This window comes from Schistocerca nitens, chromosome 2, assembly GCF_023898315.1.
Source record: "Schistocerca nitens isolate TAMUIC-IGC-003100 chromosome 2, iqSchNite1.1, whole genome shotgun sequence".
NCBI classification, from domain to species: Eukaryota; Metazoa; Arthropoda; class Insecta; order Orthoptera; family Acrididae; genus Schistocerca; species Schistocerca nitens.
In genome coordinates, this window is record NC_064615.1 from 252,071,719 (window position 1) to 252,086,555 (window position 14,837).

Below are 14,837 nucleotides of genomic sequence, written 5' to 3' on the forward strand. Positions count from 1 at the left end.
AGACTGAGATTCATTGGAAGAATCCTAAGGAAATGCAATCCGAAAACAAAGGAAGTAGCGTACAGTACGCTTGTTCGCCCACTGCTTGAATACTGCTCAGCAGTGTGGGATCCGTACCAGATAGGGTTGATATAAGTCATAGAGAAGATCCAACGGAGAGCAGCGCGCTACGTTACAGGATCATTTAGTAATCGCGAAAGCGTTACGGAGATGATAGATAAACTCCAGTGGAAGACTCTGCAGGAGAGACGCTCAGTAGCTCGGTACGGGCTTTTGTCAAAGTTTCGAGAACATACCTTCACCGAAGAGTCAAGCAGTATATTGCTCCCTCCTACGTATATCTCGCGAAGAGACCATGAGGATAAAATCAGAGAGATTAGAGCCCACACAGAGGCATACCGACAATCCTTCTTTCCACGAACAATACGAGACTGGAATAGAAGTGAGAACCGATAGAGGTACTGAAGGTACCCTCCGCCACACACCGTCAGGTGGCTTGCGGAGTATGGATGTAGATGTAGATGTAGATGTAGATGTTGACGTATGTCAACGCCTGCAAGCAGCAAAGGGTGTTCATTTCATTGTAATTTAGTTTAATCTTGCCATTGTGATCCCTATGCAGTTAATATGTATGGGGTTCTACTCATCATTTATAGCTAGTTCCTGCGATGTGTAAGTACACTTTCCAAGATAGTTTGTGTTTATCTACAGGTGTCTGCCAGTTCATTTTTTTACCATCTCTGATACTCCCCTATGGGTCAAACAAACTGGGGACCTTTTCTGAATACATTAAGTATCTCCATTAATCCTAATTGGTATGGTTACCACACATCTAGGCAGTATCTTAGGATTGGTCTTGTGAGTGTTTTGTAAACAATCTCCTTTGTAGACTCTGTATTATTCTACCACACACTGAAGTCTGCCACATGATTTGTCTTGACTGAGCCTATGTGATCATTCCATTTTCCATTGCTACAGACAGATATTGTAGAAGTTGATTGATTCCAATTATGACTGTCATTTTAGTCACAGTGTGGGTCCTACTACTTTATTATTTATTTTTATTTTTTATTTATTGTGAAGTGAACATTTAAAGCAAGTTCCACTACATGACTCCTTGCACAAATTTACATTGAAGAAAAATTTACATACTTCTGTTATAAGGACACTACACATAACAAAATGTTATCCACCATGAATTTAGCTATGTCTGATTCTTATGAAGCTGGCATGTTTTGTGACAAAATAAATAATATATGCTTACTTAAATAGTCTGACTATCAACTTTTGTCCAGTCAGAATTACACATGGAGATATTAAAAAATATGGAACACTTTATGAGCCGTAGATGACATCGACTGTGCTTTCATCGAGAAAATCCTATTTTTACATATTTTGAATTGAAACAAATTTTTATGTTGTGTGTATCTACAATTGCTTTCATATTAAGTCAGAGGCCAAACACCTTAAAAGAGGTGGATATTCTACAACCACATCTGCTGGGAATGCTGTAGCCAGCATTTCATGGCATTTAGGTTAACTTATTGATAAAACAATAATTCGGATGATATCTGAGTTTGCTGCACCATCTGGATGAAAAAAAAAATGCATAAATAGCAAGTTGGATCCTATTGAGAAGAAAATAAAAGTCATTGCACATGGCCACAAAGATGGGAACTGTTTAATTTGAATTACAAGTAATAGGAACATGTACCTTGTTGATAAGTTATATCACCTTCCAATGTCCATCTGTTAACACATCTAAAGAAATTTTGTGGTTGGGAAGTGTATGAAGATATGTGAAAATGATGTATGGATAAATTTCGTTGATCTTAAAGTGGACTTATAAAAAAGGAGAGAGAGAGAATATTTTTACATGGGAAATGTCATCACAGTTTTAATGGAACTGTTCAACACACTGTTTTGTCATGTGCCAAAAAACCTGATACTTTATAATTCACAAGAATAACAATAAAGAATTATTTATGTATTTTTGATGTGCTTTAGTTATATGAACGAGTAAAATTAGTGTTACAGCAATACTTATTTTTTTCATAATTATTCATAAAATCTTTAAGAAATTATATTATCTGCTAACCATGTAGTGAAAGATAGATTGCTACTTACCATAAAGATGACACATTAAGTTGCAGATAGGCACAATTAAAAGACATTTACACATAAGCTTTCAGCCACAGCCTCTGTCAGGAAAAGAGAAAAACCTGATTCTGGTTATGGAGGTGATATCTCAATTAATTGCATTGTGCTTCAAGCTGCCGGAGTTGGCCATCATGGGTGCGTGAGGTGTGCTTCCTTGTGTGAATGAATGGTGAGCATTTCTCTTTTCCTGAAGAAGGCTGTGACTGAAAGCATATTTGTGAGTGTCTTAATTGTGCCTGTCTGCAACTTAATGTGTCATCTTTACAATAAGTGGCAATCTATGTATACCTACATTGATGATATTTCCACTTGCAATTTTTTGGTAAAAGACAAATATTTTTCAAATATGTAAATCACCTAAACATATCTTTGAAATGTATGTACACTCTGTTATCCTGAACTCTGATAGTGTGTTTCAGTAATTCATGTCAAGAAGTGTGACAATTTGTGAAAAATTCGAAAGACGGAATAAAATAATTTTGAAGAGAACGAAGACTCCTACTACATAGTATTTCTTATTTGATGAAAGAATGAATCAAATCTGGATACCTCCTAACAGCATTAGCTTAATGGAATCCTGAACCTACAAAGACTGAGCAGAAACAAAACAAAAAGAACCCTACAAATTTAATGAGAAATAAGGTCAGTGCAAAATATCTTTTGCTAACTCTCTCTCATGTTCATGCAATACACAGGTCTGAACACATTTTTATTCCAATAATACCGGGTGATCAAAAAGTCAGTATAAATTTGAAAACTGAATAAATCACGGAATAATGGAGATAGAGAGGTACAAATTGACACTCATGCTTGGAGTGCTTATTAGAACCAAAAAAATATAAAAGTTTAAAAAATGTCCGACAGATGATGCTTCATCTGATCAGAATAGCAATAATTAGCATAACAAAGTAAGACAACGCAAAGATTCTGTTCTTTACAGGAAATGCTCAATATGACCACCATCATTCCTCAACGATAGCTGTAGTCAAGGAATAATGTTGTGAACAGCACTGTAAAGCATGTCCAGAGTTATGGTGAGCAATTGGCGTCGGATGTTGTCTTTCAGCATCCCTAGAGATGTCGGTTGATCATGATACACTTGCGACTTCAGGTAACCCCAAAGTCAATAATCGCACGGACTGAGGTCTGGGGACCTGGGAGGCCAAGCATAATGAAAGTGGTGGCTGAGCACACAATCATCACCAAACAACGCGCGCAAGAGATCATTCATGCGTCTAGCAATATGGGGTGGAGCGCCATCCTGCATAAACATCATACGTTCCAGCAGGTGTTTATCGGCCAGGCTGGGGATGATGCGATTCTGTACATTATCGGCGTACCTCTCACCCATCACGGGAGCAGTTACAAAACCAGAGTCATGCATTTCCTCAAAGAAAAAAGGCCCGATAACGGTAGATGTGGTAAATCCAACCCATACCATGACTTTCTCATCGTACAATGGAGTTTCCACAACAGTTCTAGGATTTTCGGTAGCCCAAATTCTGCAGTTGTGGGCGTTGACAGACCCTCGGAGCGTGAAATGAGCTTTGTCAGTCCACAACACTTTACTCAACCTTTCGTCATCTTCCGCCATGTCGATGACTTTTGTACAGATAGCATCGGAGGGTACGCCTCACTGCCAACCAAACAGTAGTGTATGGAATGCCGGTGCGACATGCGACTGCACGAGCGCTGACTTCCCTGTGCATAGACGAACCTGCTACAGTCTCCATTTCTTCCTGAACTGTCTCAGCAGCATTACGCCTTGTGCTCGGTCGGCCACTACAGGGTCTATCATCTAAACAACCTGTGGCTTCGAACTTCAAAATCATTCTCGCCACAGCTGCATTTGTCAACGGACCTTTACGCTAAACTAGCACATTCCCCATTCTGATAATACAGCTTCACTAAAAGCGTCTTTTCAGGTAACGTCAACATGCTGCGACTGCTGGCGCATCTGATTCTCTCTCTCATTACAGCTTCTTTTATACACGATTGTCATGCGCAGTCACTGACATTTTGCTGTCCAGCGCCATCTGTCGGACATTCTGTGAACTTCATTTTTGATTTTGTTCTAATAAAACGCCATGTCATTCCAAGGATGTGTGTCAATTTTTACCTCTCTACCTACATTATTCCGTGGTTTATTAAGTTTTCAAATTTATTCTAACTTTTTGATCACCCAATATTTTAGCACTATTTTGAACATGGCTGCATTTCAGTTACAGAATGGCTGGTAAATAAGACAGACAATCAGTTGCAATAAATGGTTGTTTTCAATTAACCTTAACCATGGTTTCAACAGATTTAAAACCACCTTCTTCAGAAGGAGCAATGTAACATCTCCACATGAGATATGTCAGGAACAATCTGTACATCTATTTGTAAAAATAAGACACCTAAAATCAAGGACGTGTCACATCAGTAAAATCAATCACATAAAATCCCACAGCATGTTAAGAGTTTAGCATTTTAATCATAGGAGGAATGTCATAAGGCACATCTGTCCATCATCCTGGCCTCAATTCCTACTAGTGTCTGTCCCATATTTACCTTCAACCCTGTCCACGTTTTCCCAGTTCACTTGGTCTACATTCTCACTCTCATCTATGCAGTCTGCCTCTTTCTCTGTTCTGTCTCCTACTCCCAGTCCACTCCTCCACTTCAACATCTGGCACACAAAACTCCCCGTGCTTGTGCCAGGGTGAGCTCACCAGTCCCATATTCCTACTTTTTTTCCACTGCTGCCTTTCTTCCCATGCTTCGGCCACCTTTCTTTCCACCCATTCCTGCTTCTCCCTATCTTTTTTATCATCTCACCCACTAACTGGCAATTCCTCACCTTCACGAAAATGCAGGACCAGGGCAAAGTAGTCAGCTGGGAAACTTTGTTTTGTGTCTGTGTGTGTGTGGGGGGGGGGGCGCTATATTGATTAACTCTAGGGAATGATGTTATGCTGAAGTTTTGCTATGTTTTCTTTCTTGTTTCCTGTGTATCAGTCACTCAATGCTCCAACTACACAGGGTGTAACAAACGTGTGGCTGAATTGTCACAAAATATTCTTTGAACATACAGAAATAAAATTTGTTATGTGACATGGGTCTGGAAACACTATTTCCATCATAGGAAAACAAACAAACAGGACGTACCAGCACTACATAACAAGTTTCCTTACATGAGATGTGATTAGTTAGCTTTACATTTCATAAAAGGCACCATAAAAATCATTAGGTATAAATGAAAGAGTCAGAAGCAAAGGGGTATAAATATACTTCTTATAATTTTGATAAGACTAAAGTCACTTGTACCTCTTTCCTTCTGACATCCTCAAATAAGATAGATGTGTTCAATTTCATTTATTTTGCTAATTTAATATCATCTCCACATATATTAAATTTTAAAACAAGTTTAATGGGACAAATGCTTCCTCTCACAATTTTGCACAACTTTTTTGAAATCAGGAGTCAGACTGCTAGTTGATATTTTCATCACAGCCTGCAAATTATTGTTTGTTAAACAGCTTCGGTATTGGCTCTTGTTGATTTTCAAGCAAGAAAAACTTTGTTCACAAATATATGTCAATCCAAATATGGAGAACATTTTGCCTGCAAATTTGTTGATACATGGAAATTTTTCAGCTGACAAAGATTTATAAAAGTCAACCAAAGTTACAGCACTAAACATTTCTTTCACTGCGTGATCTGCCTGCATGTCAATCAGTTCAAGTTGCAGCTCCTGTGGTGCAGTGTCAACATCAGCAGTGATGGGATATGATAAAACATTAAATTGAGGCTCAATTTTCTTAAAATCCTGAAATCTTTTAGTAATCTCAGCCTCTAAACTCTGCAGATAATCCCTAATCTTAGCTGAAACACTTCCAGGTACTTTCTGTTTCCCTAGTAAAGGGAAATGACGAAATGTGCCTTCATTTTTCAGTTTGCCATCAATTCTTTCATTTTTTGTGTATCACCCAGGACTTCCCATTATCACATTTAAATTGCATGAAAGTGTTACCTTTCATGAGCATTCCTTTTTAGTAACAAATGTTAAGTACATTCATTTATAAAGTACTAGTAATTTCTAGTACATACCCTTGTTTATTAAGGTGAATCTTGTCAGGACCAATAAAAACATGCATATAACATATTTATAAAGTATGGTTTTTCTTTTTTAAGATCCAGCAATCCAATGAAATTATTAAATTGTGCAACCTATTAGTTTAAAAATTATGGAAATCATACCTTGTAGAACATGCGGTCTGCAAACCTTGTTATTTCAGCAAATGCATTCATCCAGGCATGAAGAATGCAATAGAATACACAAAGCATTACAGTAAGTGAAGGAACCATGCTACCAAAAATGGCTACAACCATTTCCTTAGGAGACAGCTGTTGCTTTCCAAAATTTCTGAACATGGGTACCAAGCTGCGTTCAAACAAAAAGCTAATGAAGAAGATTACTCCAAAAACCTCTGTCAGATGCCATAATGCCACCTTCCAGCGGATCTCCTTAGTTCTGCAAGTCAATATAAAACAGAATGAAACAGGTTCTAACATTAATATAAAGAGCATGCTCTTATATAAATATGTACTTTACTTCAGTTGTTGCATGAAAGAATGGTACAGGCTCCAGCAAAATGACCTCTATTTCAAAAATTAGATACAAACAAAGATAACGAGAAAATATTTTTGTTTCTGAACAACAAATACTATGACATTTTACATCAGCTGGCTTTAAAAATTATTTATAGTAAATAGTGTTCTCCATTACTGACAAATTAATGAGTTCTTTTTTTGAAGTTGTCCATAGTTTTTTATGCCAATTGTGGTGGAATGGCAGCCACTTCCTGGGTGATTATCTTCTTAAGTGTTTGCAGGGTTAAAGAAAAAAAAATTTCAAGGTAGTAAGTGACTTCAGGTGCTAGGTGATGTCTCCTTATGAAGAGAGATGTCTAGGAAACAACTCAACATTTATAGAAAATGCCAGTAAGTGGGAGGTGTGGCACCATTTTGTTGGAACCAGACTTCTCCCTTTTCGTTGTCACAACAAACTGATTTAACTTAGGTTGAAGAAAAGTCTATTTCATGTGATAGTAGTGATTTGAATCAAATATTCCCTACGCCATATTCTAAAAATAAGTGTACCCTGTAATCTGCCACTTCTTCCTACTTACATCTGTTGCCCACATTAAACAATGTCCAGTCCAAATAATTCGTAAGCGAAGTCTTTTGTGAAGATTTGAGAGGAGCAAAGATTACAATGAACTTTCTACTTTACTTAGCTTGTCATGTTGATTTGGCTCCATTTCTTCATGTCTATGGTCATGGTTCTTGAAGATTTTAATGTCACATCAGGTTCTTATGGTTGGTTTGAACTAAAAAACTTGTTGCAGCAGCCTTTTTTATGTAAATGTATTTTCTCACATTTTAGTATATCATACAGTATTTTGATTTTACACATTAACAAAGCCAAAATTACATAGTTCACAAAAAATACAAAAATACGTCCAATCACATCAGAGGCATGCATACGACTCTCACACTCTGCGGAAACAATATTTCAAAGGGTTTACAATTTTTCTTAATAAATGAATTTCTAGTACATTACATTATTAATTTTCATGTACTAGATGTTTTCCACTTAGCAAACAGTTTTAGCAGAGAGCAACATATTCATGGGGGTGTATCAATTTACATTAAGAAGGGATTAATAAATTGTAGTAATGAACTAGATCTAGGATTTTTGTGCAGTGAGATACACTTTGAAGCCACAGGCATATATCTGGATCATTTAAAAATTGCTATTGTATCTCTTTATAGATCACCAGATGGAAGTCCATTAATATTTTTAGAAAAACTTGAGACTTTACTAAATTTCTTTCTTAGTCCTCAGTGGAAGAAATATAGTATTGTGATTGGTCGTGACATCAATGCCGCATTTGATGTAAACAAAGATGTGCACACTGTAAATGAATTTAAAAACCTGTTACGACAATTCAACTTCATTTTTACGAACTGCAAACCCACAAGACAGTCCGCTTGTCTCGACAACATACTTACAAATGTCAATAGAGAGTTACTGTCTTCAGATGTAGCTGTCTTCGATTTCTCGGACCATGACTCAGTTTGGGTAAAAATAGGTACAGATAGGCCTAACATGGAGTATAAGGAATTTAAAGAGCCTAAAATAGTCATCACAAGACCAATAACGCAAGAAAAATTGTCTAATTTCATGGTCTCACTCAGTAATTATGACTGGTCACATCTGTTTAACAATAATGCTCAGGGCTCTGCCAATACATTGTTTGATAGATTTTTTCATTATTTCTTAAATATATTCGAGACCAACTGCCCTCAATACAAATGTAAAGTTAACCCTAAAAGTAACAGTAATAGACATAGGGGTAAGAGTCCATGGTATACCACTCAAGTAGCCAATATGAAAAGAAGGCTGTTGTTGTATAGAGATTCTTACAGACTTCAGAAAACTGATATGGCTAAACAAAGGTACTCAAGAGCACAAAAGGAATATAAGTATGCTTTAAATGAGGCCAAAAAACAACATAACCTAGTCAGCATTGAGTCATCAAAAAATAAATGCAGAAAAGCATGGACTATAATAAATTCAGTGGCCAAAACCAAGCAGAAAGTTGAGGTAGTAATTTCAGCAGACGAATTTAATAACTACTGTATAAAATCTGTTAACCAAATTAGGGAAAGCATTGTGAGGCCACAAGAGACTGTTGCTGATCTCATTAAATACCATAATGCAGACTACACCCTGAACGATAAATTCCTTTTAACAGAAGTCACACCAGATGTTGTTTTAACTCTTGTAAATAACTTTAGACCATCTGATAGTGAAGATATATATGGTATTTCTTGTAATATGTTAAAAAAGATAATTGGCTACATAGTATATCCTCTTACTAAATGTATAAATAGATGTCTAACTGAAGGAGTATTCCCAGAAGTATTAAAATTATCTAGGGTAGTGCCCATTTACAAGAAAGGAGACAAAAATTGCCCATCTAGCTATCGCCCAATATCCCTGACACCTATTTTATCTAAAGTTTTGGAATCCATCATCAACTCCCAGTTGTGTGATTATCTGACATGTAATAACATTATTACTGCGGTACAATTTGGCTTTAGGAAGGGCAAATCCACAGTGCATGCCATTGACTCCCTGATTAAAAAGTGCTTAATGCTTATGAAGGAAAAAATTTTGCTCAGGCTACCTTTTGTGATCTTAGCAAAGCCTTCGATTCTGTGGAGCATATTTCACTCCTCAACAAACTAGTTTATTACGGAATCACAAACAGTGAAGTTGACAACATTTTTGAATCTTTCTTCAGCAACCGTAGACAAATTGTTTGTATTGGTAAACAGAGATCACAGCTAGCTGAAGTTAAGTGCGGTGTGCCACAAGGCTCAGTATTAGGACCTCTGCTATTTATCCTAATGACAAACGATCTACCATCCTACATAAATACTCACTCCATTCTCTATGCAGATGATACCACTTTTTTCAATATCAGTTCAGACATTGATATGCTCCAAACTGTGGCAAACGACACAATATCACAGGCATCAGTCTGGTTCCGAGCTAATGGGTTCCTGCTTAATGAGAGTAAAACTCAAAAGATTGTATTTAGTTTGAGAGATCCGCCAGCAGAAGACTTCAAGAATAGTGTTAAGTTCTTAGGTATTGTTATAGATACTAAACTGACTTGGGAGCCACATATTAAATACATTAGTGCAAGGCTGTCTAGAGTGGTGTATTTGTTAAAGAATTTAATAAACTATGTACCTGTGGCCTATGTAAGATCAGCCTACTTTGCTTTTTTTTCAAAGTATTACATCTTATGGGCTTTTAATATGGGGCAATAGCTCACACCTTCAGGACATTTTGGTACTTCAGAAGAAAGTAATTCGAATTATCACAAACAGTGATAAACTGGCCCACTGCAAACCACTGTTTATCAATTTAAAAATATTAACTGTGATAAACATGTATATTTACACTGCCCTACTGCATATCAAGAGCAACTTATCAGAATACCAGTGTAGAAGAGATGTACACTCTCATGGAACCAGAAATAGTAGCAATCTTGACATACCTTACTACAGATTATCCAAGTCATTGAACAGCTACGAAGTGGTGGGTATGAAGATGTTTAATAATTTGCCACTAGAATGGGTAGAAGCTCCATTTGATTTATTTAAAGACAAATTGTTCAGTTGGTTACCTGCAAATCCATACTACTCACTTCAGGAATTTTACAACTGTAAAATATCATAGTGGTACCGATTTGGAGAGTGCAGCATAATTTCTTTAACTGAATCAGTTATGATGCAATGCTTTCATATTATTTCATTTTAAATATTGTATTTTATGTAAAACCTATGTCACATATTGATCTTTAACCCATGTATATATGCTGTATAACTTGTATATATGTAACTTGACTTTGTCAATTGCTTTAATAGCTAAACGACAATAAAATTTCATTCATTCATTCATTATTATTACAAAAATGAATTCAGAGACAAACTTAGTAAGCAGTACAGGATGGCGTGATTAACAATGGAAATTTTAAGTATGCCAATAATTCGTAATTTCAAAAGTTTCTAAATAATAATAATAATAATAATAATAATTTTCTCTCTACATTCAGAACTAGTACTTATACATTGTAACATTGGAACTAAAATATGTTATAAAGTAATTCCTTTTCATGAATTTTAGTTTGAAATACAATCTACTGTGTATAAAAACATATGACAGGTTCAAAAAAGCAACTGAGATAATATCGACAACTACTGTTGAGGAAAAGTAATGCTTGAGGTGGATGTCCTGTTACAACAACTCCCTCACATAATATGGAATCAATGTGTTTATAATATTTTTGTGACATACAGTAAGTTTTGCCAAACAGTGTACAAAATGTAGCCAAAAGATAAAACACAAATTGTCGAAGTTAAATTCCAAAATTACAAGAAAATTTTAGGGCGTATGAGCATAACTTCCTTATGAACATAAGTATAAGTTATGTTGAGGTTCTGTGGATATTGAGAACATGATAAAAATGTACACATTTGGTGATTTATTATAACATTTCACATTGGTACACTTTACTACATGTTAGCGCACACACAATGAATATGGACGAAATGGAACTGAACAGAACAGCATATAGGAATAAAGATGTAGAAACAGTCGAAGATTCACCACATAGTGATATCATTTAAATGGGTTTGACAAACTTAACTCCCCCACTTCAAAACATTTGAATGATATTCTTAAAAAATACCTATACCTTACAAGTTCAGGAAATCATAATGTTTCTCTTTTCTCAATCCTTTTGTCATTATGTCTGCAGGCATATTAGTTGTAAGTAAACAACATCAATGTGCTTCCATCTTTTATGATTTGAATGATCAACAGACAAATTCAGGGCACACTGATAATCATTAAATAATGTGACAATTATTACAGCTTATCAATTCATGTAAAAAGGTCCTTAAATATTTCCAAGATGGTGGTGAGTGTAAAAGGAAATCGTGCTTCACTGCGGAAAAAAGTAAATTTTAATGGTAAAAAGAAAAAGTGTGTAAATTGTAAGGACGAAATTTCAAGGTTTAATGAACGTATTTCCAGTTTACAATTTATAATAGGTGCTTTAAACATGGACATGTAGAAACTTCAATCCCCAATATGTGAGACGCTGATGAACACAGAAGATTCGTCATCAGGAAACGGAAGAAAACTGTTTCCAGGAAGGGCAATCTGAAAATAACACTGAAACTTACGTGTGTAAAAACTGTGAAACTTTAGTGCTTAAAAACAGTCAATCACAAGAGCATAAAAACTTTATTGTGCACACTGCTGAAGATTCACTGAACACGCCAGTTGGAGCCGAAAAGTAATCAGACCGTCGCTAATTGATCACCCGAGTGCGAAAATTGGAAAACGCGAGATGATCTGTGTTTTAGGGGATAGTCACGCCCGGGGAACTGAGAAGTTGTCTAAATAATTTAACCCATACAAATGTTCTCTTTGTGAATGTCCCACAGCATCATGATTTACCGAGTTGGTCATGCGTGAACCGCAAAATTGGTGTCGCTAACAAGAGTTTCGCCGAAATATGTAATCATTTCCAGAATGTTGATGTTATAGACACAAACATTTTAGAGCGAAGGTTCTATACGGCTCAAGGCCTTCATTTAAACACATCAGGAAAAGAGGTTCTGGCTGATAAAATATTTACTAGTGTCTCGCCTGACGAAAAATGGCTCTGAGCACTATGGTACTTAACTTCTGAGGTCATCAGTCCCCTAGAACTTGTGAAGGACACAACAAACATCCATGCCCGAGGCAGGATTCGAACCCGCGACAACTGTGGTGCCTAGAAACGCTCGGCCACCACGGCAGGCTCTCGCCTGACAATGAAGAAACCAGGAGAAGTAGCAATCTAATGCAAATTACAAACCGTTTTTGGCGAGCAGCAAACAGTAAAGCCCTCAATCACTTGCAAATAACGAAGTGGTTTAAACCTAGTAGGCCAGAAAGGCACAATCAATCGTAAAACGGCCTCAAATTACGAAATGGTTCAAGCCAAAAAGGATTGTGGTGAATGAAGCACAAATTTTGCAAGCTCCAAAAATAACTTCATCACTTGATCGTCACCAAGTAGCAGAAGCCATAATCAACAAATACTACACCAAGAATTTTCGGCACTTATCGAGTTTAGGGGGACAAAATTTTCGAAAATATTTTTTCTCACTTTTTGATCAGTTAGACTATGTTGATCTCTAAGATGTTATTTATTTTCATCCCCAATAAAAACTTTTTAATATATCGAGAGAAAAATTTTTTCTTCATTTTTTGACCGGATCACGAATATGTTATTTGCAAACATCATTCAAGCTAAATCGTACCACAAAAAAGCACTCGGATAAAATCGCCTCATTCAGTTTACACTAAAGTCAAATAACAGTGCAGTTAAGTGTAAGTTCGATGTTTGTTCTGTGCGTTTGTTGTACTAACTCGTAATGACTAGAATTTTCCCTGATTTGACCGAATTTCGTATGGTAAATTTGTTCGACATTTGTCGTGATAGTGATTCAGCTATTGAATGGGCTTTCGCTCATGGTTTGCTGAAACGTGAGAGATTCTGTGAAGATGGGCAATGCCTTGGCGGTGCGAATAAAATGTTCTTAGAACGCAAGCAATGTGCCGACGGTCGTATTTGGCGCTGCTCTGTAAGACGCATTTGCAGGAAGAAGTAGTTTTCAATTCGCAAAGTTTGTTTTTCTTGGGTAATCATCTGTCTATCGAATTCATTAACAAAATGGCTTACTTATGGAGCTTCGAACTCGATGAACAGGAATTTTTGTGAACTGCAAATCTCGGCTAATACGGCTGCGGATTGGAAACAGTTCTGCAGAGACATTTGCCACGAGTATTTTGTGCAAGAGCCGATTGTTTTAGGCGGTCCAGGGAGTACAGTTGAGATCGACGAAACCTGTTTTGAACGTCGAAAGTACAATCGAGGTCACAAGGTTAAGGAACAGTGCGTATTCAGCGGATACGACACTAAGACCAGAGAAAGCTTCTTCGTTCCTGTAGTTCGAAGAGATGCTGCAACTTTGCTGCCGATTCTATAATATGTGCAGCCTGGGACCACTATTGTTTCCGATTTGTGGGGAGCGTATAACACAGTCCAGAATCTAGGTTATCAGCATTTGACTGTTAATCATTCCATGCATTTCGTTGATCCAATTACTCACGCAGCTACTAATCATGCTGAAAGCATATGGCAGAAGAACAAGCGCATGTTTGGTACTCATCGCAATATGCTGTCCAACTATTTGGCCGACTTTCTATGACGGCAACGCTTTGGATCAAGCCCATTTCACAATCTGATTGATTACATCAGGCGCGTTTATCCGAATGCTGCAATTTAACTTGAATGATCTTTACGCATTGTTGTATTTCGATTACATGACAATATGTTGTTTCACTGTTTCAAAAACTGATGAAAAAAATGTCATATTCGTGATCAGCATAGTCAAATTGACGATAATCGGTAAAAAATCAAAGATTTCTTGGGTGTGCCTTTAAACTCGATAAGTGCCGAATTTTTTAGTCATCATGTCACCTGCAGAAGAAGAAGAAGCAAAAGAAGTTCCACCAGCAACAGAAGAAAACACAACAGCCAAGCAGACTGCACACGGAATAGCAAGCAGACAGAAAGTAGTATGCCCATTACATCTGAAAGATTTTTTTAACTACAGATACAAAGAACAAGAAGCACCCAAGATAAGTGACACCTCTACAGACAAGTCTAACCTGTCCATCTCGCAACAAAACATTAGGGGACTTAGCAGCAAAGTAGATCAGCTTTCAGTTAATATAAATGACGGAAATTGTATAAACAATGCTCAAATATTATGCTTTGACGAACATCATAACACAAATGGCATTAACTTATTACCGTAAAACGGGGTGACTTGGGACAGTGGGGTGACTCGGGACATTTTGACAGTGTTTTGTTTTTAATTATGTTGGCAGCAGTGGGCGGCCAGAACTGTGATTTGCTCATTGTTATCGTTTATGTGATGGTGTGCTGATGTCCTCAGGTTGAAGGGAACAACTTGTTATCAATGTA

At 36.8% G+C, this 14,837-nt stretch overlaps 1 protein-coding gene across 3 annotated transcripts in view; it reads right to left on the bottom strand.

Moving 5' to 3' along the window:
* The window catches only part of LOC126235977 (sterol O-acyltransferase 2-like), a 263,506-nt gene that overhangs the window by 23,498 nt on the left and 225,171 nt on the right, over positions 1–14,837 (bottom strand). For 2 of the 3 annotated variants that reach the window (XM_049944956.1, XM_049944954.1), the window contains one exon: positions 6,403–6,676. In XM_049944956.1, the coding sequence (XP_049800913.1) occupies positions 6,403–6,676 (274 nt within the window). The remainder of the gene's footprint in view (positions 1–6,402; positions 6,677–14,837) is intronic. The other variant, XM_049944955.1, reaches the window with a different exon arrangement.